Source organism: Gavialis gangeticus, unplaced genomic scaffold (assembly GCF_001723915.1).
Source record: "Gavialis gangeticus isolate Ggan-Ray unplaced genomic scaffold, GavGan_comp1, whole genome shotgun sequence".
In the NCBI taxonomy this organism is placed as follows: Eukaryota; Metazoa; Chordata; order Crocodylia; family Gavialidae; genus Gavialis; species Gavialis gangeticus.
Window position 1 is genome coordinate 43,503,706 of NW_017728995.1, and position 23,490 is coordinate 43,527,195.

Sequence of the window (23,490 nt, forward strand, 5' to 3'; positions counted from 1 at the left end):
GGACACAAATTTTTAGAGAGTAGGTTTAGATTAGACATCCGCAAGAACTACTTCACAGTTAGGGCGGCTAGGAGCTGGAACCAACTTCCAAGGGAAGTGGTGCTGGCTCCTACTCTGGGGGTCTTTAAGAAGAGGCTTGATGACTACCTGGCTGGACTCATTTGAGTCCAGTCTTTTCTCCCGCCCAGGCGGGGGGTCGGACTTAAAGATCTACAAGGTCCCTTCTGACCCTACTTCTATGATTCTATGATTGACCTCTTCAAATCTCTCACTAAACAGGGTATTTTCTAATCCTCTAAAGTATTCTCATGGCTTTTCTCTGAACTTCCTGCAATGCATTTACATCTCTCTCATCCTGTGGGCACCAAAATTGGACACAGCATTCCAGCAGCAGTTGCTCAAGTGCAGAGGTAACAACCTCACTGTTTCTACTTGAGATTATTTTGTGACCTCTTTATAAATAATAAATTCAGTTACCAGTAAATACAAAACGTTTCTTAAAGATAAATGTAAACCTACAAAAGCAACTAACCAAGAAATTGCATCTTAAGTGAATGATACAGATTTCTGCATTATACAGTCCTTACGTCATTAGTATGGTGGAAGTAGCTACTATTATATTTGCCTTGATCCTGTATCCCTTACTCATGTAGTTTGCTCAGTTGACTTCAGTTGGGATTAGCAGTGCGATCCAATCCGATAATTCTTTGAGAATTTTGTATCAGAGTATTAGAGACCCTCATAAGAGGGGGCTATAGAATTGGTTTGTTTTTAAAACTCATGAGTCCAGTGACAAATGTGTGCAAAGGACAAAAACTTGTATGTGCTTATGCTTAACTCTGCATTTGTGGTACACTATTGACTTTAATGGACTGCTTATATGCGCACAGTCAAGTGCAGGCTTAAGCAGGTGCAAGATTGGACAATGGAACACCAAGTTCCTAATAATATTAAAAACATGAAACTATTCATATAAGTGAAATACATTTGTCTTAGGCTATAACCACAGGAAAACTTGAGTTAAGACAGTCATAGTATAATCAGATCTTAAATTATATTGATTCAAAGAAATCTGAGTTCAAGAAGTTTGAAAGAAAAATAAAAAATGTGATCACTTATAACTGAAAAATCCTACCTGTTGTTTGAAAAACGATAAAGTAATTTGAAATAAGAATGTTTAAAGTAGCCAAAATAAAGTTTTGGCCTTTTGTGTTTTGGGAGGGCTGGTTCACATGTTGATAAATCCTCTACTGGGGCTATGTGCTCCGTATGTGCATGAAGACAAGAGTGAGTTTTACACAAATTCTTGCTATTACTGTTGCATATGCAGTGTAGAACTGTGTGAAATGTAAATAGGTGGCACAGCAGGAAAGCAGTGTGTAGACACATGCAAACTTAACATTATTTACCAGAGCTGTGCTTTGGTTTATTTCCATAAGTCAAAATTAACACTGGTCGAGCAAAAGTACTCTATCAACCTCACTCTACTTTGTTAAGCTCCAGGCACAGCTGTCCTAGCAAATCCTAATGGAAGATGATAGGGATATGTTAATCTTTTATTCTTAATATTTACAGCTGGATTTAGTAGTTTTAAAGTACCTACACAGTTGTTTTTATCAAACACAGCTCTCATCTCTAAGATAGATAATATTTTGCAGGACATTTACATTTATTACTATGATAATCTGAATTTAGAACGTAGGGCTACCTTAATGTGTTAGCATTTCTTAAAAATTATCTGAATTCAGTTTTGTTTAATAAGCAATTAAATACCCAAAATCAAAATGTGTATCTATCAGCTGTAAGCCAAACAAATACCATTTTTTTGCATACTGACAATATTAAACTGTTTGCTAACTGGGTAGTTTTTAATTGAAATTCTTTAACAGGTGACCAGTCACTTCTGCTGAAAAATGATCTGAGCCTGCTTCTACTGATGTCAAAGCTTGAATCCCCGGAAAACTTAAAAGCAAGGAGTAGTTGGGTCCTCCTCCTCCTTACTGCTATCAACTATTAATAGATTAAGCAATAAAATTTTCAGGGACTTAAATTAAAGGATCTCATTTAGATGCTTGTGTCTACTTACATGCCTAAAAGGTGGAACAGGCTCTGGCTCCAAGTGATTGGCCAGTGTTATTCAGGAAGTCTGAGGCCGGGCAGGAGGAAAATCCAAGGCAGCATCCTGACCAGTACAATGTTCTTCCTTCTTCAGAGATTCAAAGCCTGCAGCATGCTGAATGCAGCAGTGGCAGATGTTAAGCAGCTTTCGTTTGTTCACAGCAGCCACAGATGTTGGAAAGGTATGTTGCTGTCCTAGAAATGCTAGTTTCCCTCCATTCGTCCTTTTTTTTTGTTTTAAAATACAGACTGCCATAAAACAAGCCGAGCTTCAGGGAGGTGTCCCAGTAGAAATACAGAAAGAAGAGCTTAAGTATCCCTTCATGATGGACTTTTTTTTTTAACTTAATTAGGCAAGATGTCATCACACTACATTTTACAAAATACAGAGCCACTGAGGCAAAGTTCAAGGGCTTTGTATTTTATAGATGGGTTTCATGAGCACTTAGCTGGACACTCATCCCCTTAAAAGCTAACTTTCCTCCCTCCTTCCCCCCAGTGTATGGGAGAATATAAACAGGACTCAGCCAGATTAGGAAGCGTGTAGGAAAGTTAGTGTCCTGTGTGAATTCTTTTGTCGCAACTTGATCAAAATTAGCTGGAATATCCCAGGATGTTTTTTTCTGAAGACCCAAGTCATTCTGCATCAAGTAGGTGCAGTTTTACTAACATTCAATTGTAAGATGTGTGTAGTGTTAGATCTAGTTTACTGCCATTTCTTCATAATTTGCCATTGGTAACTTTCCTCCAGCAGAAGAGGATCATTTTAGTACCTTCTGCTGGCTTCCCCATCTGTTTAACTCTTGTGCTTTAAAAAGTCTCTGCGAAATGATGTTGGCTAGCCAGGCAGGGCTTGATGCATCGTGCCCTAAGCCAGTCAGTTAACAGGTTCCTAAGACAAGATGGCTTGGCTCCACAGCTCCTAACCAAAAATTCATTGCCCTATACAAGCATCCCCCCTCAAATGCGATGGGATGTAATCCTATAAAATATCCTATACAAAAAGGGCCACTCTCTTGGTCTACAGACTTGAGATATTTAAAACTAGACATGTACATGTCACTAAGTAGGAAGGAAAGGGAAAAGCAGAGGAGAAGAACACATACAGAACACGACAAAGAAATAAAGATATGTTCAAGAAGTGATGCAACTAAAATACTGACACAAACACATACAGAAGAAGCTGGTACCTATTTAGCACTCGTCATTAAGACATTAAATACTAGACAAACAAATGTCAGCCAAAGACCAGTTATCCATAAATACCTCCAGCTACTGCCATGTCATAGGACAGTTCAAAGATAGGAGACTAAGCAGTGTGGTCTATGCAGAATGTTCTGCTAAACAACCTCCAATTAAGATGGAAGATTATATAAAATTATTTTACTGACTTTCTATTGGAAGAATATTAGTTTAGGCTAATCCTTATCTATTTACATATGCAAATAAACTACGGACATCACAGAAGATGCACAGTACACCTCAAGTATCTTGCAATTTATTTGCGAGTTGTTTACAAGCAACATTACAAAAAGTTTAATAATCTTGATAAGAAAATAAAATTTAAATAAAAATACATTTTCCACAATACATCCTTACACAAAATTCATACTACACTTAAAAAAAGATAATTTACAGTCCAAATAAAACTAATTACTGAGTAATTTTTCCATTCTAGGCTAATCAAACTGGAAGCAACTTTAATATTAGTGAACCTATTCATCTCTAAATTCAATTCTAGAAAACCTACTGCATTTTTAAAACACACTATAAAATGACAAATTTCAAAGGCCTTAGATTTCAAGAGGCCTACTTGTCTTTTATTTAATCTAGTACCAAAGCAAATAAAAAGTGCATTAAAAAAAAAAAGTTACAACACCGTAAGTTTCAATTTTGCATATGTTTGACTTCAAGAATGACAGAAATATACTTCAAAAATAGACATTTTGTAACAAGACTGCTCACCATACAAAGCAAAACCCAATACTGACACTCAAATTTAGGAAACCTTGCTCTTATGGCAAATAAAATAGGTCCTGTTGACCTTGAAAGAATGAGAATGGCCACGTCTCCATGAGACTCTGACTGTGCAGTCACTACTGTGAAGTAGCACCAACAAATGGCTTTTTCGTGATGCTGACCATGCAGTAGTGTAAGCCTAGCGCAGTCAGCGTATTGTGTAGATGCAGCCAATGTCAACAAGTTTAATTTTTCCTAATTTCAAATGATGGCAAAAAGTACTCCTTTATGAATACAACAAATAGTAAAGTAATGCAAAAATAGTTGTAGGTATGTAAAGTGGCCAGTAGCAAAAATTATGATGTTGCAGATATTGGTACCAAATTACAGATCATCTCAAATAGTTGTTTTAATATTAACAAAATGATTGTTCTAATCAGAGAACTGCATTCAGTTCAACATTGATTTCACTCCTGTGGTGCCAACTGGATTGCCTTTGGAGAAAGCCACCCTACCATAGTATTATAAACATGTAGTATTTCAAACAGCTTATGATTTCTGAACATTGTAGCTCTGTATGTCTATTGACAACTTACATTTTTAATTGACTTAGGGCAAATCAGGACTGAAAAAAAACCCAACCCACCCCAGAAAGTTTTTGAAAAATGAAATTTCATGTGTAGAAAATATGTTTTTAATGTTTTAAAAATAGTACCATAATACTGATGAAGCAAGGCTTAGCTTTCCTTTCTCCAAAGCACTACCTTGTTTCTATTGGTTATATCCATATTTTTTCCAGCATAAAAATAAATTCTCAGATGAAGTGAACAAGAATCAAATACTCTATAGTCCAGAATGCAGTTCAAATTTTTTCTGGGATCTGGCTAATAATAGAAAATCCATATACTTAGATATAAAAATATTCACTAAAGCACTGTTAAGACAACAGCACTGATCATTCAACTGATCATAAAGAGTAGATACTATAAAGTATCTAAAAATAAATCTGGGACAGTCCAGATCTCTAAAGTGCTCGGAGTGATTATTCAAAAACAGATTTAATATTATCAGGGGTGAGCTTGAGCTCAATTGCGGAAAAAAGTTGAACAAAGGAGGGGGGGAGAAGATATGAACAATATCTAACCAAAATCTTAACCTCTGCATTCTTTTCATTTGTAGGCAAGGATTGCTAATCTGCTTTTTTCAAATATCAAAAAAGTACCTGGTTCTTTAAAGAGGGAAAACAGATAGTGGTCTCATGTCACTCCACATATTACTCACCCCAGAATGTAAACAAATGTACAATACAATAATAAACTCCCTGATTTCTTCTTCAATTTTTATACAGATATAACAAAATTGGTATCTTCTATCCACAGAATGTATACAACATACTGCATGACATAACAAAACTTTGACTGCAGTTAATTCAAGAGTCCTGACATGCATTGAATCTGGAGCTTCAGATGCTTAAGTCATGATAGCTTGGGATTTTCATTGCAAGATCAATTGTTGGCAGAGCAGGCACTGATGGCAGACTAATGCAAGTTTGCAGTATAGTGAAAGAGATGCTTCAGTTGACATTTGTACTGTCCCTTAGAAAGCTTATTCTTTGAGAAAGTTCTTTCTGATAAAAAAAAGCAACTGCAGAAGCATTTATATTTACTCGCATCTGATAGTTCAAGATCCTGGAGTCAACTTGATTAAAATGAGAATCAACTTCAAGCTTAGATTCCGAAACAGATTATTTTCTCTATTAAATATTAAATAGATTGTCAACACAAGTAGCATTTCTGCTAACGTTCACTGTTAAATACTTTGGACAAGTATATACAATGAATAAAAATCCCAAACACCTAGTATTTCCAGTTCCTTCTGAAATATATAAATCATCCCTTGTTTTGGTTAGGAACCTTTTCCAACAATTGGATTTTCTCTGTAAAAAAAAAAAAAAAATGAAGCCACAAGTAAATACACTGATGACAACAGGTGCTTTTTGAATAATTATGCATCATAGAATTTTAATTTTGAATTTGTGTATAGCTTCTACTGTAGGTTAGGAAGTAGCATGGTTTACTGAAATTCTGACATTCTGTCCTGGGGTAGCCAACCTTTGGCTCACTTCCCACAAGTGGCAGAGAGGAACCCTCTGTGTGGCACATGACAGACTGGGTGGGAGCAGAAATCAGAGCAACAGATTGGGTAGAGAGCACAAGACAGAGAAGAAATCAGAGTAACAGATCAGTCAGGGCAAAGGGATCAGAATGGCACTTGGGGAGGATCCCTACCACAAAAGGTTGACCCCCCCTTGCCGTGCTATCACATGGAAGTTATAAGTCAAAGAGCAACTCTGGCCCAGAAAGATCTGTGCAAACAACTGGCACCACAAAATTAAGCTAGCAAACAGGAAATCAGTGTTAAGAGGACTCTTCTGTAACAACTCAGACTTTCCTGACAAAGGAGAAAAATATCTTACCAGGATAATATGAGAATATACTCCAAGGCCATGTCCAGATGAGCATAACCGTGTGGCACGTGGCACCACAGACCCATCTGCAGCACCACACACCACACATTTAGGCATTTCCTGTGCTGCCATCTTGCAGTGTGGGTTTTTTGTTGACCCCTGGAGATCCAGGGGTCAAAAACAGAGCACAGAAAAAAAGCAGGGCAGTGTACATGGAGGCAGCGCACGCTACCCAAAACTGGAGCCTGGCCAGCTGGAGCTATGCTCTGGCTGTCAGCCAGGCTCCATGCTGCAGGATCGCTATGGCTGCAGCTTCCCTGGCCCCCAGCATCCCAAGTAAAGCTGCTGGGGCCAGCACAGTTGCTTCCTCTACCCCAGCCAGGGTAACCTGCACAGGCATTCCCCAAGGACAACCAGCTGTGGCCCCAAGTGTGCTGTTGCTAGTTGTCGCCAGGGAACCAAACATCCGTGCTCGTCTGGATACGGCTCAGGTGGTCAAGTATGAAGTTCTAAGCTCACCTGTGAAAGGTAACCCACCTTGCATGACTGCCAGGAGTGTCAAACTGACAGATTATGCAGTGCTTTTTGAAGCAATAATTTCCAGAGGTGGTATGCTACATGACTACATAATATGGATGGTGGGCCAACTTGTCTAAATACCCAATCTTTCTAGCAGCAGCAGTAGTCATAGGATACTTTTTACAATAACATCCAAAGGCATCTCTGGAATTGCTCCCTACCCTGTGCTGGACACTGTGCTACAAATAGGGAGAAGACAAAAATCTGTTCCCAGCAGGGCTTAACTGAAGAGTTATCACCATGTGCTCAAATGCTCCTACCCACCCTCACACTCTTCTTTTTGCTCGTGCACACAGAATTACATATGATACTTACTCACTACCATATTTAGCACTAGATGATCTCGTCTTCTGATACTTTTCGTGTGATTCTCTCAGCTTCTCTACTATGGCTATTATTTGTTGAAGAGTATGGAAAGTTGCTACAGAGTCCTCAATGTTGAAGTTGGAGCAGTCATCAGGCTCTTTCTGTGGACCTTGATAAACTGCAGTACTTTCACAAGTCTCTGTAATGATCAACACAAACAGCAGATCACAGCGTTCTACTCCTAACAGACAAGGCAAATCTATTTGACTCAAAACAGGGATTTCAAAGTTTCTTTTAAATGCAGTTACTTTTAAATTAAATATAGGCTAATACAAAGAAATAAAAACAGTAAACTTGGTGTTAAAATTGGACATGATGGACAACTTGGTTTAGCTTTGTAGCTCATTGTCAATAGGGCTTAACTGGCTCATCACAGAAGGCTGGCCACTATTAGCACTGCCATAGAACTACATGTATTCTTGAATTGCTGCCATGCCACAAAGAACCCTCTTCTTCAGCTGTAATAAAACCGGGAGTACTAACATAAATTACTGTATGTAAAGATGAGATATAGTGACATGATAGTGACACTGTGTTCATCACTCCTGTTTTGCATACATGTCTGGATAGCACATTAAATGGAAGCTAGATATGGACAGGGTACATATTAGCCCAGATAGATGAAGAACAGTTCTGGGCGCCACACTTCAGGAGGGATGTGGACAACATGGAGAGGGTCCAGAGGAGGGCCACTCACATGATCAAGGGCAGCAGGGCAGGCCCTATGAAGAGAGGCTAAGGGACCTGAACCTGTTCAGCCTCCACAAGAGAAGGCTGAGGGGGGATCTAGTGGCCTGTTACAAACTAGTCAGAGGGGACCAGCAGGCACTGGGGGAGTCCCTGTTCCCCCAAGCACTCCCAGGAGTGACTAGAAATAACGGTCACAAGCTGGCAGAGGGTAAGATTCAGATTAGACATCAGGAGGTGCTACTTCACTGTCAGGGTGGCTGGGATCTGGAACCAACTTCCAAGCAAAGTGGTGCTGGCTCCTACCCTGGGGGTCTTTAAGACAAGGCTAGACGAACACCTCGCTGGGGTCATTTGACCCCAGTACTCTTTCCTGCCATGGCAAGGTCGGATTCGATGATCTGCTCAGATCTCTTCCGACCCTACCAACTATGAAACTATGATACAGTAATATTAAGAGGGTGAGTATGTACAATATGTTTTATATTCAATGAAACTATTGAAGACAATAGTATGATACTATAGGCTTAAATTTATATATGATTAAAATGGTTTTATGGTAGCATAACTCCAGTGAATTTATAGTCAGATACCTTCCATCTTTTGCAGTTTAGGCATGCTGATGGCAAAGAGTGAGTAAATTCTCTCCATTTCTCTATCTCCATCAATTTCAATCTGAATATCGGCCGGAACACCTCTGTATGGGGGTGGAAAATGTAATGTGAAGATAAGGACATTACCTTAAGAGCTTGAAAGCAAATGAGTGCTAACAAAATTTCAATACACTTAGCAATTTATAATGCTGATCAGTGACACAGGTTTATATAGCACTTCAAATGTTCAAACCACATGCATACAAGACTGATGACAAATTTTGTATGGATGCAAAAAACACAACTTGATATGTATTAAAATATCTGAGGACAATAAATTGTGTTGCTAAAATTGGATTTGATGATAATTTTGCTGGAAGATACTTCATATTGGTGATTTCTCAAGTGCTACTTAGGGCAGGAAATGCACATTTTATAAGTTTCTACTGTATCTGAATGGTGAGCAGGAAGTACTAAAAAAATTAAGGGTCTTTCTGCATGACTCAACTGAGACAGACTGGAACAGAAATTATTAAAAAAATACGATAATACCCTTCATGCGCAAGTGGAGTAGGCTAGATTTTACTAGGATTGGTTGCTACCCATGACCTATAAGTTAATGCAACCCATCACGTGGATAAGTAAGTTTTCTGTACAAGTGCAATTATAACACACTAAAGCCATTTCTAAACAAACTGCCTCTTGTTAAATTTAGCTTGGACATTAGGTTTCTGTCAAAGTAAAAGGGTTGGAACAGCTTTTCAACAACAGAACAGGGAGTTCTGGCTCAAATCAGCATGCGTGACGTGGAATCACATATCTGCAATACCAATGTTGTGGTAAAGAGGTAACCTGTCATGCAGAAGGTGCCTAGTAATTCCCATGCCTCAGGGCTTTTGCTGGACCCCCAACAGGGGTCATGAAAAGTCTTCCTCCTCATGAACGTTACTGGCCTCTAACTGGTGAGGTGGGTAGGTTTCACCATCCTTTGAAGCCCAAAGGACTAAAACCCAGAGATTACTGGCTAGAAGGCCTTATTCTTCTCTCTGGGTTTTAGGGTAAGGAAGGACATTTTCCCCATGTCAGATTAGCACAGCCTGTGGGGGTTTTGCCTTCCTCCATGGTGAAAGAAAGTCCTCTTCCTTGCATCTTCTGAGCATGTTTGAATCAAGTACTTTCCTGTTACTGTAGTGGCAGAGCACTGTTAAGTACCACTGCTGTCCCTGCATTTGCCTACAGCATATTACAGGGTGTTCTTGGCGTTTTAGGTATTGTGTTTTGTAGTTGTATACAAGGGTTTAAAGCAACAATTTCCACGGTAAGTGGTTGCCTATGAAGGCAAAAGACTACTTGACAGCCCAGGAGATCTTTCCAGTCCCATAGCTGCTTTTCTGAAAAAACAACAGTTTAAGGAAAATAGCCAATATAGCAGAAAAATTCCCAACCTACCCAAGATCAAAAAGCTACAAACCACAGGTTTTTCTGAATGCACATCTAGAACTTTTTTGCCATTTTCTTCTCTTTGGAAAAGCATGTTTTAAAGACCCCCAGAACTGCTTGAACAGCATGTATGAATCATCTTGAGGCTGACTCATCTGAACAGTGCTCAGCAGGGTGTGAGGGTAGCTTTTGCACCATACAGGAACCTGGCTCGGTCAAACTAGAGAAGCATCAAGGCTGTTCTAATCCACACTTGATCAGAACTTTGCAGATAGCCCAGCCAGCAACAAGCAATGCTGGTTATATATGCCCTCCCTCTCCCATGATTTCTACCAGGGGTGGACAAAACATGGTCTGCAGGTCACATCCGGCCTGCCTAGCAATTAAATCCAGTCTGCAATTAAATCCTGGGCTGTGGCATGTGTGGTCAGTTCTGCTGCCCCCAGGCACAGCCTGCCCTATCCCTGTGTACGGCTCTTGGGCAGGCTAGGAGCTGTAGTCTGCAGGGCTGCACAGTGGCACATTAGCTGGACTCAGCTTCCTCACAGTCCCTGCCACCTGGGAGCAGGTGTGTGCGCCAACCCCAGCTCCACTGCCTTAGCACCCCATGCTCACCTGCCCTGCACCTACCACTGAGGGTACTGGACAGAGCGGGCAGGAAACTGGCCCAGGACCCCTGCAGGCAGGGTGCACTTGGCTGGGGAGACTGGATGGGGCTGCAAGTAGGCGGGGAGCAGCGTCTGGGAGTGGGCCAGATGGACAGGGGTCAAGGTCAGGAACAGGGCCAGGATCACAAGACAGTGACAGCATGGGGCTAAGTCCCAGGGCAGAGCCACAATCTGCTCCCTGCACATCCCTGCAATGGATGCCAGTTCCCTAGCATGCAGTTCCCTGCAGAACTGGACTATCACAAGGACATGTGGGGAGTGGATCATGGCTGTCCTGGGCCTGCACTGTCACCACCCTGTGATCCTGGCCCTGACCCTCGCCCACCTATCCTGCTCCCGGATGCTACTCCCCACCCGCCTGTGGACCCCATCCTGTCAGCCCAGCTGAGTGTACCCTAACATATCTCCCTAAACCCTGGCGGTGGAAACAGCTGTAATGGGGCTGACGCTGCGTCAGCATCCCTCTTCTCCCCCCAAGAGCCACCAGAACTCCTCAAGTGGTCCTCCAGTCAAAATAAGTGCCCCTCCCTGCTTTACGCCCATTATGTACATTGAAGCTAAGACAGTGGCAGGCAGCTGACTGATGCCAGCTTCACAGCTGCTTTATGCTGCCAGAGGTGGAAAAGCAGACTTACCAGGTTAGAGAATATAGCCCATGGTTGTCAGTTACTGAATGACAACTTAGAGAGCAGGCATGGAGCTAGAAGAGGAATAGAATTACACACTAAACATCCTAGGTTTCCAAATTTCTCCAACCCAGAATACAGATGCCAGGAGAAGTGATTTGCTATGATGAAGCAGAAACAAGTTGGGTCTTTGCAGTCGAAGCGTTTGGCAGTAAGTTACTGGGTGATAAGAATTCTATCAGTTACTGCTTTCACGGCAATAGAAGGGAAGGTAGTCCAAACGGTCCACACCCATGCAGATGAATCTTTTGTGCTATAATTAGCCATTGTATTTACACTGGTTAGAAGATATTTAGTCACTATATTTTTCAGAGTTATAAATCAGTTAAAATATTTATAATTTACATGCTGTACTGACTTTCCTGGTCTTTTGCACTGGAAACAGATGAGGCAGCACGCTTACAAAAACTAGGTATTTTAAGATTGATAAATCATATTGGCAACAGCATTTTACTAACCAGGGAAGAAACCACTAGTTAACTTGCAAAAGAGAATCTGGAACTGCCATCTGTAGACAGCATGAGCCGCAACATAGCATCCATGTCTCATTTCTGTTCTGAGAATTTTGCTTCAGAAACAACTTACGCTGTGCAAGGAGTGCAGCCCACAGTGTTCTCCAGGGTTGCCTTACAGCAAAGCCAGCTCCCATTCAGAAAAGCAGAGGGATGGTAAACACTCAGTCTCCTCTGGTTACACCTGGTTACCCTACAGAGAGCTTCTCTCCATTCATTAGCCTCCACGCAGTTATTTGCTTGGATATAGAGTGTCTTCTCTACATGTATCACTTGGAACATCTGTGGAAGAAATTACTTTATTCTACACAAAAATCCTGCTCAGCAAGATAAACTCTAAATATTGATCAGCTCTGAAGATAATCACATCAACTGAATTCAGATCAGAGAGAGAAAAAAAGAGTCACTAAACCCCAGACACTGGGAACCTGGGCAGTGAGTGAATCAAAGGGATCAAAGAGTCCAAGAGGACAGTTTTCATCCACCTGCTGTTCCCTTCTGACACAACCAAGCACCTGGGTTTTCTACTATTTCTACCTCTTTTCTTCTTCCTGCCTACCAATATAAGCAAGCAGTGCTTCCAGCAAAGAACTAACTGCCTTACCCCTGTATCCCATGCTTCTCAGACAGCTCCTCCCCATCTATGACTAGTGGTATTACATGAATGAAAAGAACAGGAAAATGCATATCACCTTCTCTCTTTTGCTATCACTTCAACTTGACAGGAGCTCTCTCCTCATTAATTCCCTTCCTGACACCCTGTGAGCACCAGAACCCTCCCAGCCCACTCTTCAAACACCCTTGCAAAAAAACCACAATGCCTTTATGACCTTAAAATTGTGCTAATAATACCTAAACTATTGTTTAAAGGTCCAAAACAGAGAACATCTGAGAACCCCAAGCAGCAAGTGATGATGATGAATTCAAAATCATAACCTCCTATCAGCTTTTGAAATTTAATAGTCCTGTATTTCGTAGTTAAAACGAACACTAGTAATATTTTGGCTAACAAGTGTACATATAGAAGTCAACCAACAATTTCCCCCATTTTACAAACACAAAAAAATGAGGCAAGTCACAGAATGAGTCTGACAGGACTTGAGCACAGCTCTTCAGACTCCCAGAACATACTACAGATAACTATCGCTACTGCTACTTTTAAAAAGCTAAATCTGTGACTCACATTTTTCTTGTTGAAGGAGCTCTCTTCAAGCTTCTCCACAGCGAGGATATTTTTTATTGGAATTATGTATAGTGGGTCTTTGTCTGTATAAAGTTGTGAATGAACAATAAGAATGATCAAGAGACTGGAAATCATTACTTAAGTTTAGTGCATTGATACCACAAGATTTTACACATGCATTACCATTGTTGTAAAAAATTGGCACAAACTAATCAAAAGATTAAAAACTGCTACGAGTAAAGGCATGAGACAAAGCACAAAACAGACACTATGAGAGAGGAGCACCCCTTGTTATTTCTCAATCACCTGTGGTGGTTTTGCTTAACTTACTATAACAATTTTTAGGAATCAGGTTGACTAAGATGGGAGTTGTATAGTGTAGGTTGCTACAACCTGTTTCAACTAATGGCACAAAAAATATCTATCGCTAAAATGAGGTATTTTTCCATTTATTTGACTGGTTTAATTAAAATTCTTTTAAAAAAAACCCAGAGCTTTGTAGTGAATAGATCTCTTGAAAGTGGAAAAATTAGATTAAACTATTTCAGTGAGTTTTCTAAAATTACATTCACTGGTTTGTCATCATTACTGAAGTGAAAACCTGTACTTTTACCCCTCCAGATCAAACCTCAACAGTTGCCACTATGCAGAATAGCAAAGAGGAAAACCAAATCTTTGAAAAATTAATACTATATCATATGAAGTGCCCTGAAAAACCAACTGTCAAGTGGGTTAAGATATATGGTACTTAATGAGTACACCTAAATGTACTGTGTAGAGACCAGTAAACTTTAACTGAAAAAAACAAAAAACTTAGGCTAGGTAGAGACTTTACACATAAATCAGTATAAATGATCAGAAACTGTTCTAAACCTGTAACAGAACAGAAGTTCAGTGCACAAAGACTGGTTTAAAAATGGTGAAACCCAGTCTAAGATAGACTTGTATCAATGTAATATCTGATTTAATTGGTTCAGGTTAGACTGGTCTTTTGAACTTCTGTCCTGGATCGACTCCCAAGTCAAGTTAGGTCACAGTCCCGTAGCATCCTAGAAGCCTTGCAGCTACCCCGCTAGCCTCCCCCTTGCAGGGTGGGCGGGCTAGTCTCGGGCTGCACTTGTCTGCTTCGACCAAGTACCTGGCTGGCCCTGCCCCCCGGCTGTCACAGAACGGAGGCAGCAAAGCCTTTGCTCCCCAGCCCTACATCCTGCCTGTACCTGTCAGCTGGGATGAGGGGAAGGTGAAGGGTTGGGGGGGTGGAGAAAGAGTGGAGGTGGGAGAACAGAGCACCCCTACCCTGCCAAGTTGGGATCTGCACAGTTTTTTGGGGGGGGAGGGGGCGGTGGACCGCATGGCAGGGGTTTCCCCACCGCTGCCTGGCTTGTCTGGCCAGTGGGGCCAATCTCCAGAGTGCCACCTCCCTGCAAGCCAGTCTCTCAGTTGAGGGGGAACGAACACAGAAGTTTCCCTCCTGGTCCCAGGGCTGCTCCCACAGTGACTGTACATCTCCTTCGGCCAGCAGCAGCTGCCAGCTCAGGGAGCAGACAGCCCAGAGCAGGGCTAGGAGGAAGTCCCCACTGTGCAGGCTTCCTTCAGCTGCGCACACCCCAGTGTGGGGGAGGAGGGAGCCCAGGGATTGGGACTCTGTTCCTTCCCCCTACCCATCCCCCTGCTGCTGAGAGGCAGTGGCTCATGGGGGGCGGAGGGGAGGGGAGGGCTGCGAAGATCTGCCCCGATGGCCAGCTGAGCTGGGCAGCTGGGGGTGGAAGCTCCCACTGCGGTCCCCACCTGCAGCTGTGCAGAGCCCAGGTTGGGGAGGAGGGCAAGGGATGGTGGCTCCACTCCCCCTGCTTTTCCCTTCCCCCCACTGCTGAGGCAGTAGGGCTGTGGAGACTGGTGCCACTGGCAAGCTAAGCCAAGCAACGTCCCTTTTCACACTCCCACCCCCTTGGGCTGCCTACTGGCTGAACTGGGAGCTGTGGCCGGGCAGAGGGGCTGTGGTCTGACAGAACTGAAGCTTCTGTTCCCAGGGCCCACGCTGCACTGTTGCTCCAAGGAGCCCGATCCATCTGTCTGCAGAGCGCCTCCTCAGATGGCCCATGGCGACCTGCTCTGAAAGCCTAGGGATGGGCATGGGAGAGGGGATGTTGTGGCAGCAGAGGGTTGGGGGCATGTGTCTGACAGCTGATCAGGGATGGCCCTCACTTGGCTGCCCTCAATCTCTGGCACGCTGGGAGGCGGGTGGGAACACCTGTCTCCCCTCACTGAGGGGCAAACGTATATTCCATTCACTATGGATCCAATTCAAGCAGCTTAGAGAAACGTGTGGATTGGATCAATTCTGCCTCAGGCTTTTTGAATGTCTGCACTTAGCTTTAATGTGCAAAGTGGAAACATTCCCCAGTTAACTAGTATTGCAGCCTAATGTGAACAAATCTCAAGAGGCGATATCAGGTGGAAGAGATTTTGCACAGACAAAAGGCTGAGATCCTTATTCTTGTCTACTGTGTATGACCAGAGTATGACAAAGAGGAAATGTGAAAAACAGAACATAGCTCTTAGCTATGGTACAACACATGATATTATAACTCATGCTGCATAAAACCACCATCAGGCAAAAGAAAAGAAATGGATGGAAGAGGCACAAGTGAAAATTAGGGACACCAAGGCCTATTACCAGAGGATGACAGGCAGCAATAACCACCCATTTATTACTGTACTCTATGTTAACAGTTTGCCAATTAATAGACAGTCCTATTAATTAGTTATACATGCAAGTATGTATCCATGCTTCTACAAGCTGTATTTAGTCCCAGCTGGACCATTTTTCTTAAACTTCAAGAAGCCCAATATTCCTTAACAGCTCTGCTAGCCATGAGGAACCCAACAGGACATTAGATTAAGATCTGTAGAACAAGGATGGGTGAAAATTTTTTCCATGAAAAAGGAATTTGTTGAACTTGCTGATCCATCACCACAGCACAGATATTTCTTTGAAAACTTAGAAAATTGAGAGTTTCTGCTTCTAGCATCTACAGCAACCCTACTATGCACACTGTCTTGGAATTCTACACCCCAGCTCTTTCTATGTTCTTTGCCAAACGGCCAGAAAAGAACAGGGAGCTCTAACATGTTCACTGTAAAAAACCTAGAATCTCCAGGAATCTTAGCTTGAACTACGAGTCTTTGGAGTTTTTAATTTCTTAAGGAACCAGGAACCTGGAATCCCGGGGGACTTGGGTTCCTTCCTGTGATGCTGCAGGAGGGAGCTTGAAAGCCCTCAAAACCCTGGATCAAATCAATCCTCTCAGGGCTTCCAGGCTATTATCTACATATTCTGAGCTCTAGTGAAGCACTCTGAAAGGATATCCAGGGGTCATGTCTCACAGGTCACGTATTAAGCATTTGATAGGAGTGCCAGGTGCACTTCTGGGAAAAACAATAAGCAGATTTGCAGATAACAAGAAGGATTAAAATTGGATGCCACAGATTTAGAAATTTTTAAAATCATGTTTTAGAAAGAGAAAGAAATAAAGATTCCAAAATATGTAATGCTTCTTTGTTACAGAAAATACTAAAATTATGATGTTTGAAGTCATTCAACTGTTTTAATAAGAAAACACTCAGACCTTTACCATTCCATGATGAAGTGACCTAAGTGTATCCAAAAACAAAAACAAAACTGCTGAAATAAACATATGACAACTTACCTTGTTGCTTATGGTAAGTAAGTTCTTTACTTGTTAGGTGGAACCATCGTCTTTTGAAATTTTTTTTTCCAATCAGAGTCCTTCCCTGAGCTCTTTTATACATTTCTCTGGGGAGGAGGGAAGAGAAGGGGGGAAAATCACATAATAAAAATGGACAAGTCCTCATCTATCAAAGACCTTTTAAAAATAGTACTCGAGAGAATAAGTTACTGTTTTTCAGGCAAAGACAACAACAATCTAGATTTAAAAGACATCTTTGATGCACAACAGTAGGTCCAGAGACTTGTCTCATGTTCATGAAGTTCTTCAGCAGATAAAACTGTGAGCACTAGATCAATCAAAGGCGACCACCTGTTTGGAGCAACACTGCTAGAACAGGGTTCTTGCTTATCCCTCAACCTTCCCAAGTGGTGGCGATACATCCAATTACGATATTCTGTCTCTCCTTCCATAGCTTTTACATGGGAGACTTAGGAAATAAATGCAGCTTAACTGATGCTGAACAATGAACAGCAGCAAGCATAGACCCAGATCAAATTGCGTTCAATACTGTCTCAAATGTGTTCATTGCTAATACCCATTTTCAGCAATGGATATTTCCTTATACAGATAAGGCTAAAAATCATACATTTGGTAGGGGTGGTTTGCCTATAACAGCTGTCTTGTCTTTTTGAGAAGGAGGTTCTTCCTCCTGTCTATACACATACGTGCATTTTTAAGCTTTTCCATGCTATAAATTCACTTCCCAGTTTTTTGCCTGTTACTGTCTAAGAATAGTTTGTAAGTAGACTGTTTCAAGACAGTCTATAAGAAAAGAAAGCTTATTTTTATTTTACCATTAACCACCCCTGTGACAAGTTTTTTTTTTTAAGCATTCCACTGTTTACTAAGAATGAAACAGTGCTCTGCAATATTGGAAAGGGTTTTTTTTCATCTTAGAGTCGTGTATTTAGGCTGCTTGTGCTCAAGAACTGGGACAAAGTCATTCTAACAGTATGTCTTCATTATTTTGAAATAAATTTAATTCTACAAATCTTGAAGGTATACATTACATGCCATCAGAAATAGAGGGAGAAAAAGTCTGAAAAAATAGGAAATAACTTACAAATGGAACTTCTTATAATATGTAAAAATTCAGAAGACTAGAAGCAAGCTAATTCTAAAAATTGCTGATGTCTAACAGATTAAATATTTATACAGATTTCATAAAAAGCATAATTAATACAACATGTGAACAAATTGTTTTAAAATTAATGCTCAGTCATTATGAAGAATTTGCTTTTATGAAACAGGGCGATCAATTCAGATTCTCAGTGTACAACTGGTATAACAGCCGTATCCTGCTGTAGAAAAGATTTTTGCATGTCTTGTTTCTTTACTAAATACTTGTGTAATGGGCAGTACTTTATACTTTTACTTACCCTTCTTTTAGAGTTACTGATTCACTCATTCCACTGGGCTGTCTACTTTCAGTAGAAGAAACGTCATCTAAAAACTTAATGTGGAAAAAGGAGAATAGGTTTTATTTGGAAATAAAGAGACCAAAGCATCAATATAGCTAAACTGTTCTACAAATACTTACTGCAGTGCAAACCAATTATTTTGGGTAATGCAATGAAAATAGGAGTATATTATATAGACTTGATATATTAGAAGGCCAGTACGTAAAAACATTTTAAAAGAGTACACCCAAAAATACATATTTTCTGAAAACCAATGGCACTTGCAAATTGATCAGTTTTTTGTTAAAATGAGGTGGTAAGGATTTTGAGCCTAACAAAGCTCATTTGTTAAAAACTTGCCTTACTACATTAAACATAAATATGAGAAAGTCTATGCAGAGGTGTAGCAGGGCAGCCACAGTACAGAGGGCAGCACCAGCTGCCATGGAGCCAATGGTGGCAGGGGGCCAGCTGCTACTGTGGCAGCAACTATTCTACCTCTGCATCCCCCCTGCCCCCCAGGCAGTGACCTGGGTTGCTCTGCTTATGCTCCTGCTCCTATGTATTGTGTAAAGAAATATCTTTCTGTTAAGTATTCAGTATTAGGAATTTGGATAAAAGGAATAGTGATGGAATTTAAGGTACGACACCTTCCTAATCATCAACAGATGCATGGTATGAAGTCTTTCACTGAGCATATTTGATATAATGTTCATAAAATATAACTTAGAGAATGTTTATATACAACATATATAAATATACATTAATACACCTACAATGTATAAATATATCCAGAAGAGCATTAGATACAATACAGATCAAAAAGTTTGCTTCTATGGTTTTTCTTATCTATGGTTTATTAAAAAACTACATTTCTCATAACGTTTTTCAATTTCTAAGTAAGAACTGCAAGGAAACATCCTACTGCATAAGCATTTCATTGTTACTACCCTGTTATAAAATGAATTAAAAAGAGCCAAATATTAAGTTAGATGATATCAGTAAAACAGTACCTTTTTAACAGCCTCAGTAAACTTTTCTTCTTGAAACGTTTTGAAAAATTCACACATAAATGTCTCCTTGAAACTTGACTAAAGAAAATATATAAATTAGTATTTAACGCCACAATCTGCAAACAAAAACACAAAAACAAAACAGCAACATTAGAATACTTACAATTTTGCTTTTGGACAAGCTGCCCCAGCTTCCCAATGTCTGGATGGTTTTTGATATAAGGGTTAATGTTCTGGAAGTCTGTGCATCCTAAAACAGATATTTTAAAGAAAGAAAAAGTGAGATTTAAGAAAACAAGTCACTTAAAATCTGTAACATAGGCATTCTGCAAAATGAACCTGTGACATACTTTCACGCTATTTCTGGTTACAAATGACTTTCACTATATTGTAATGAATTCATCCTATTCTGTAGAAGTTTGTAAGTTTGCCCTTACTACCACAGTACCATTTATTTCCAGTAGCATAAAGCAACATCACTAACATCCGTCAGAGGCAGTTTATTAATTACATTAAAGCAAGTTGAAAAGTAAGTATTTGCACTCATGGAAAGCAGACAATTTTTATGTTTAGGCAAAACCCAATTATCCAGTGAAAAACTGTTCAGATGGAAAATTTTCAATCAAATACAATTGTACAGATCTCAGAGACCCTAAAATACTTTACTGTTGATGATCAGCAGAAATGGAAAATTTTATGGTACAAGCCTAAGAAATGCCATTTACTAAGTCACACCATAGGTTCATCTAGCTCAGTATCCTGTGCCATACAGTGGCAAAGTGGATGCTGGAGGGAGAGTGAGCTCGGTTTAAGAAGTTTCAGATTGTGAAAAAAACAAAACAAAACAAAACAGTGCTTCTCTTTCAGCTTGGTGTGCTCCTGCACAAAGCACAGTGCATGCCCAGAAGAGGCATCTCGTTAGTTGGACCCAACTTGTCCAACATCTGTATAGATCATGCGTTTCAGCAGGGCTTTTTGGTGTTTTTATCTAATAGCTGACTGAATCAGCTATTAGATAAAAGCGCCAAAAAGCCCTGCTAAAGTGGCCAATGTATACAGAAGCTGGGGAGCCGGGTCAAGCTAATGTGCTGCCTCTTCCAGTAAAACGTTGAGGTTTTTTTTGGTTTTGTTTTCACATCTGTCAGCGCCCTTTGTGCTTAATTTGGAAAATGCAATGCTAATGGAAAATAGCAATAGTGTGATTAGGGTCTGATCCTCAATCCTAATGATCACCCCTCCTGCCATGTCACACATGCCTTTCAGAAGGCACAATTTTGGGATCAGGGATGAGATGGAACACATGCCAGAAGCCACAGAAAGCATTTCTTCCCATGACTGCCATTTGAGACAGGGCGCATATTTTTAAAAGGCAGATATGACATCTATGATCAAGGATAGCCATGGAATTCAAGAGTAGAACTACTAGTTTTTTTGAAAAAAAAAAAAAATCTGGTGCTCCTACTCCAAATTACCATTCCCCCCAGAAAGAGTATCATTTTCCCCTAAAAACATCAAAAACACACCTTCCTTTGTCAACAGCTCTATTCTATTTGAGAACTGCCTACTCAACATTAGCAATTTGTCACTAGGAGAGCCACAAGCTCTGACAGGTTGTGAAAAGGAAAGTCCAACTTACAGAAAATTAGAAACCCTGATTTTCTTGTCAAACTACAGAGGAAAGCCAGTGAACGAAACTTATGCCTAACACCTTCCTAGCTAAAGAAACCTACAGATTATGAATAAAAATGGAACAAAAACTTACTGGATGGTGAGGTCGTAAATGAAAAGTATGAGGTGAGACTACGGCTACAGCAAAGAAACGAAGAAACACAAAGCTGCTCACTGCAGAATACTGTACATGAGGGTCATCTGCAGAGAGAAACCATGAAATGTAACATGCACTAAACTTAATAGGAAACAATGAAGATAATCAACACAAAAACCTTGGGAAAATAATGCCAATGTTCTATTTGTCTATAGGACAGGGGTTGGTAATGTTTCTGGCCAGAGTGCCAAAAACACCCGTAACCTCAACTTGTAAGATGTTGGCATGCCAGGGGTAAATGGTGGGAGAGCCTCAAGGGGCCCAATCCTTGTTGCGGCGGCATAGCAGTGGCCCCTTCCCTGCCACCCACCCGAGGCCCATGCGCCAAGCAAAATGCCTTTGCATGCCATACTCTGGCACGCATGCCAGGGGTTGCCTACCCCTGCTATAGAATTTGTCTATAGAATAGAGAATAAGGTCATGAAACAAGAAATAGCTATGACAAGAAAGCCTTTTTTATACTTCAAGAGAAAGTGACATTATATATGTATTTAATGTTTCCACTGTTCTTAATGCTGGCTCAACCCCACCTGTTTGGCAACATGGTTGGAACAAGCTCTTTTAAAATAACACCATGTTGACTAGACCCTACTCTGTATGAGAGTTAAAATATTTCTAACTGCAAAAGACGTGACTACACTACAGCTAAGGTTGTCAATATACTAATACATTTAAGGTTAAAGTTAGGAGGAAGTCCAAACACATTAAGGTAAATGCACAGTCAATGCACTCAGGCAATTTTCTCTCACTGTTGTAACACTATGAAATAACCATAATTATGGTTAGTTCCAGAATAAAAAATAAACATTTTTTTTCTCTATCATGTCAACAAAGGGTGAAGTTAAAGGTTTTTCACTTCATAACCATCAACACATGATAACCAAGCTGAGTCTTTCTTCATGGAATTTTCTGTAGAACATTCAGGGCCTGGACAGGCATTACATTTATAGCACTACAAGTGCTGCAGCACTTTGAAATACTACAAAAAATGCAGTGCTACAGGTAAGAACACTGGAGAAGCACAAAGGTACCAACACACTTAATAGCCAGGGCCCTGGGGCTGTGCTCTCCACCCTCCCTCCTCCACCAGGGAGCCTGTTAGTGAACACACTCACTACCAGCCTGCTGCCACCCACAGGTGTAGTGGAGAGCTGAGCAACAACTCTTGGAGACTCCTGGAGACTCCCATGGTGCAGCACCTAGTTCTGGGAAGGCTGTAGTTCTGTTAACTCTCCCCAGTTTTGCATGGCGGGGATGAGGGGCTATCAGCTGGCACCCTGCTGCCTCAGTTTCCAGGGGCTTGCTGCTTACTCCCTCTCAGCAGGGGAATGAGCTGACCTTCAGTGACTGTGCAGCAGCACTGTCCCCTCCACCCCCCTACCAAAGGCTGCCACCTGCTCCCCCACCCCCAGGGCAACCGGGAGAGTGGAGTGCTCAGTGACTGTTCACCGCACACTGCCTGCATCCCCACCCACCTTTGGGATACTGGGGGCCTTTACGGCACTAGCATATTGTACAGTTGTTCCATGTAGCACTTCTCAGAAGTTCCTGTTTCATCCAGGGCCATTTTTTGTGGTGCTTCCACCATTTCTGTAACACTGCAGGGAATGTGCATGCTCTCATGCCTACTTGACTTACATAATGCTACAAATGTAATGTGTATCCATGGCCACAGCTTCTACTGAAAAAAAGCTTTTCGGTATGAAAAACAATCCCTCCTCATTCTACCGATGTATTTTTTTTAAATTCATTTTTAAATTGTAGGCCACTGCACAATTATTTGCTGAATTTCAATTCCACAGAAAGTTCCAAAACACAATGTTATTCCATCATGGTATTAAATTATTCTATTATTAAGATAATTCATACAGCAAATGCGTCATGATACCGGGAGCTGAATTTCCTAAAGAACCCTTTTAAATCTCAAACTACAGCCTATTTGCTTATAATTAGAAAATGTATCCGACAGTCAAAGAGCAACTGCTATAATTTGGAGAATGACATAATATTTTTCATATGTAACAAAAGTGGCTGGGTCCCTACATTAATACTTGAAAATGCTCAACTCAGCCTTAATCATGCAACTACCTTGCCATAATACAGCAGCTATATATTACGTAATTAGATATAAAATTTTGTGGTAGGCATTTTCATAGCAGTAAATTGAACATATAGCACTGGAGTGGTATCAGTCTATTAAAATGCTTTCCATATTGTTTCTGCTTTTCTGTAGGTACTTCTT

The 23,490-nt window shown here is 40.8% G+C and overlaps 1 protein-coding gene and 1 long non-coding RNA gene across 4 annotated transcripts in view; one reads left to right on the forward strand and one right to left on the reverse strand.

Moving 5' to 3' along the window:
- Positions 1 to 3,472, forward strand: part of LOC109288157 — a 9,873-nt gene extending 6,401 nt beyond the window's left edge. Inside the window, exon 3 of one of the 2 annotated variants that reach the window (XR_002095075.1) lies at positions 1,890 to 3,472. This is a non-coding gene — a long non-coding RNA (uncharacterized LOC109288157). Of the gene's footprint in view, positions 1 to 279; positions 1,003 to 1,889 lie in introns of those variants that run through there. The other variant, XR_002095076.1, reaches the window with a different exon arrangement.
- Positions 3,473 to 3,589: 117 nt separating this feature from the next.
- Positions 3,590 to 23,490, reverse strand: part of RASA2 (RAS p21 protein activator 2) — a 107,435-nt gene continuing 87,534 nt past the window's right edge. For both annotated transcript variants that reach the window (XM_019503587.1, XM_019503588.1), the window contains 10 exons: positions 21,186 to 21,292; positions 19,587 to 19,673; positions 19,424 to 19,501; positions 18,390 to 18,463; positions 16,969 to 17,075; positions 13,259 to 13,341; positions 12,149 to 12,357; positions 8,770 to 8,873; positions 7,439 to 7,628; positions 3,590 to 6,013 (listed from right to left, as the gene is read on the reverse strand). In XM_019503587.1, coding sequence (XP_019359132.1) covers positions 5,983 to 6,013; positions 7,439 to 7,628; positions 8,770 to 8,873; positions 12,149 to 12,357; positions 13,259 to 13,341; positions 16,969 to 17,075; positions 18,390 to 18,463; positions 19,424 to 19,501; positions 19,587 to 19,673; positions 21,186 to 21,292 — 1,070 coding nt within the window. In that variant the 3' untranslated portion in view covers positions 3,590 to 5,982. The remainder of the gene's footprint in view (positions 6,014 to 7,438; positions 7,629 to 8,769; positions 8,874 to 12,148; positions 12,358 to 13,258; positions 13,342 to 16,968; positions 17,076 to 18,389; positions 18,464 to 19,423; positions 19,502 to 19,586; positions 19,674 to 21,185; positions 21,293 to 23,490) is intronic.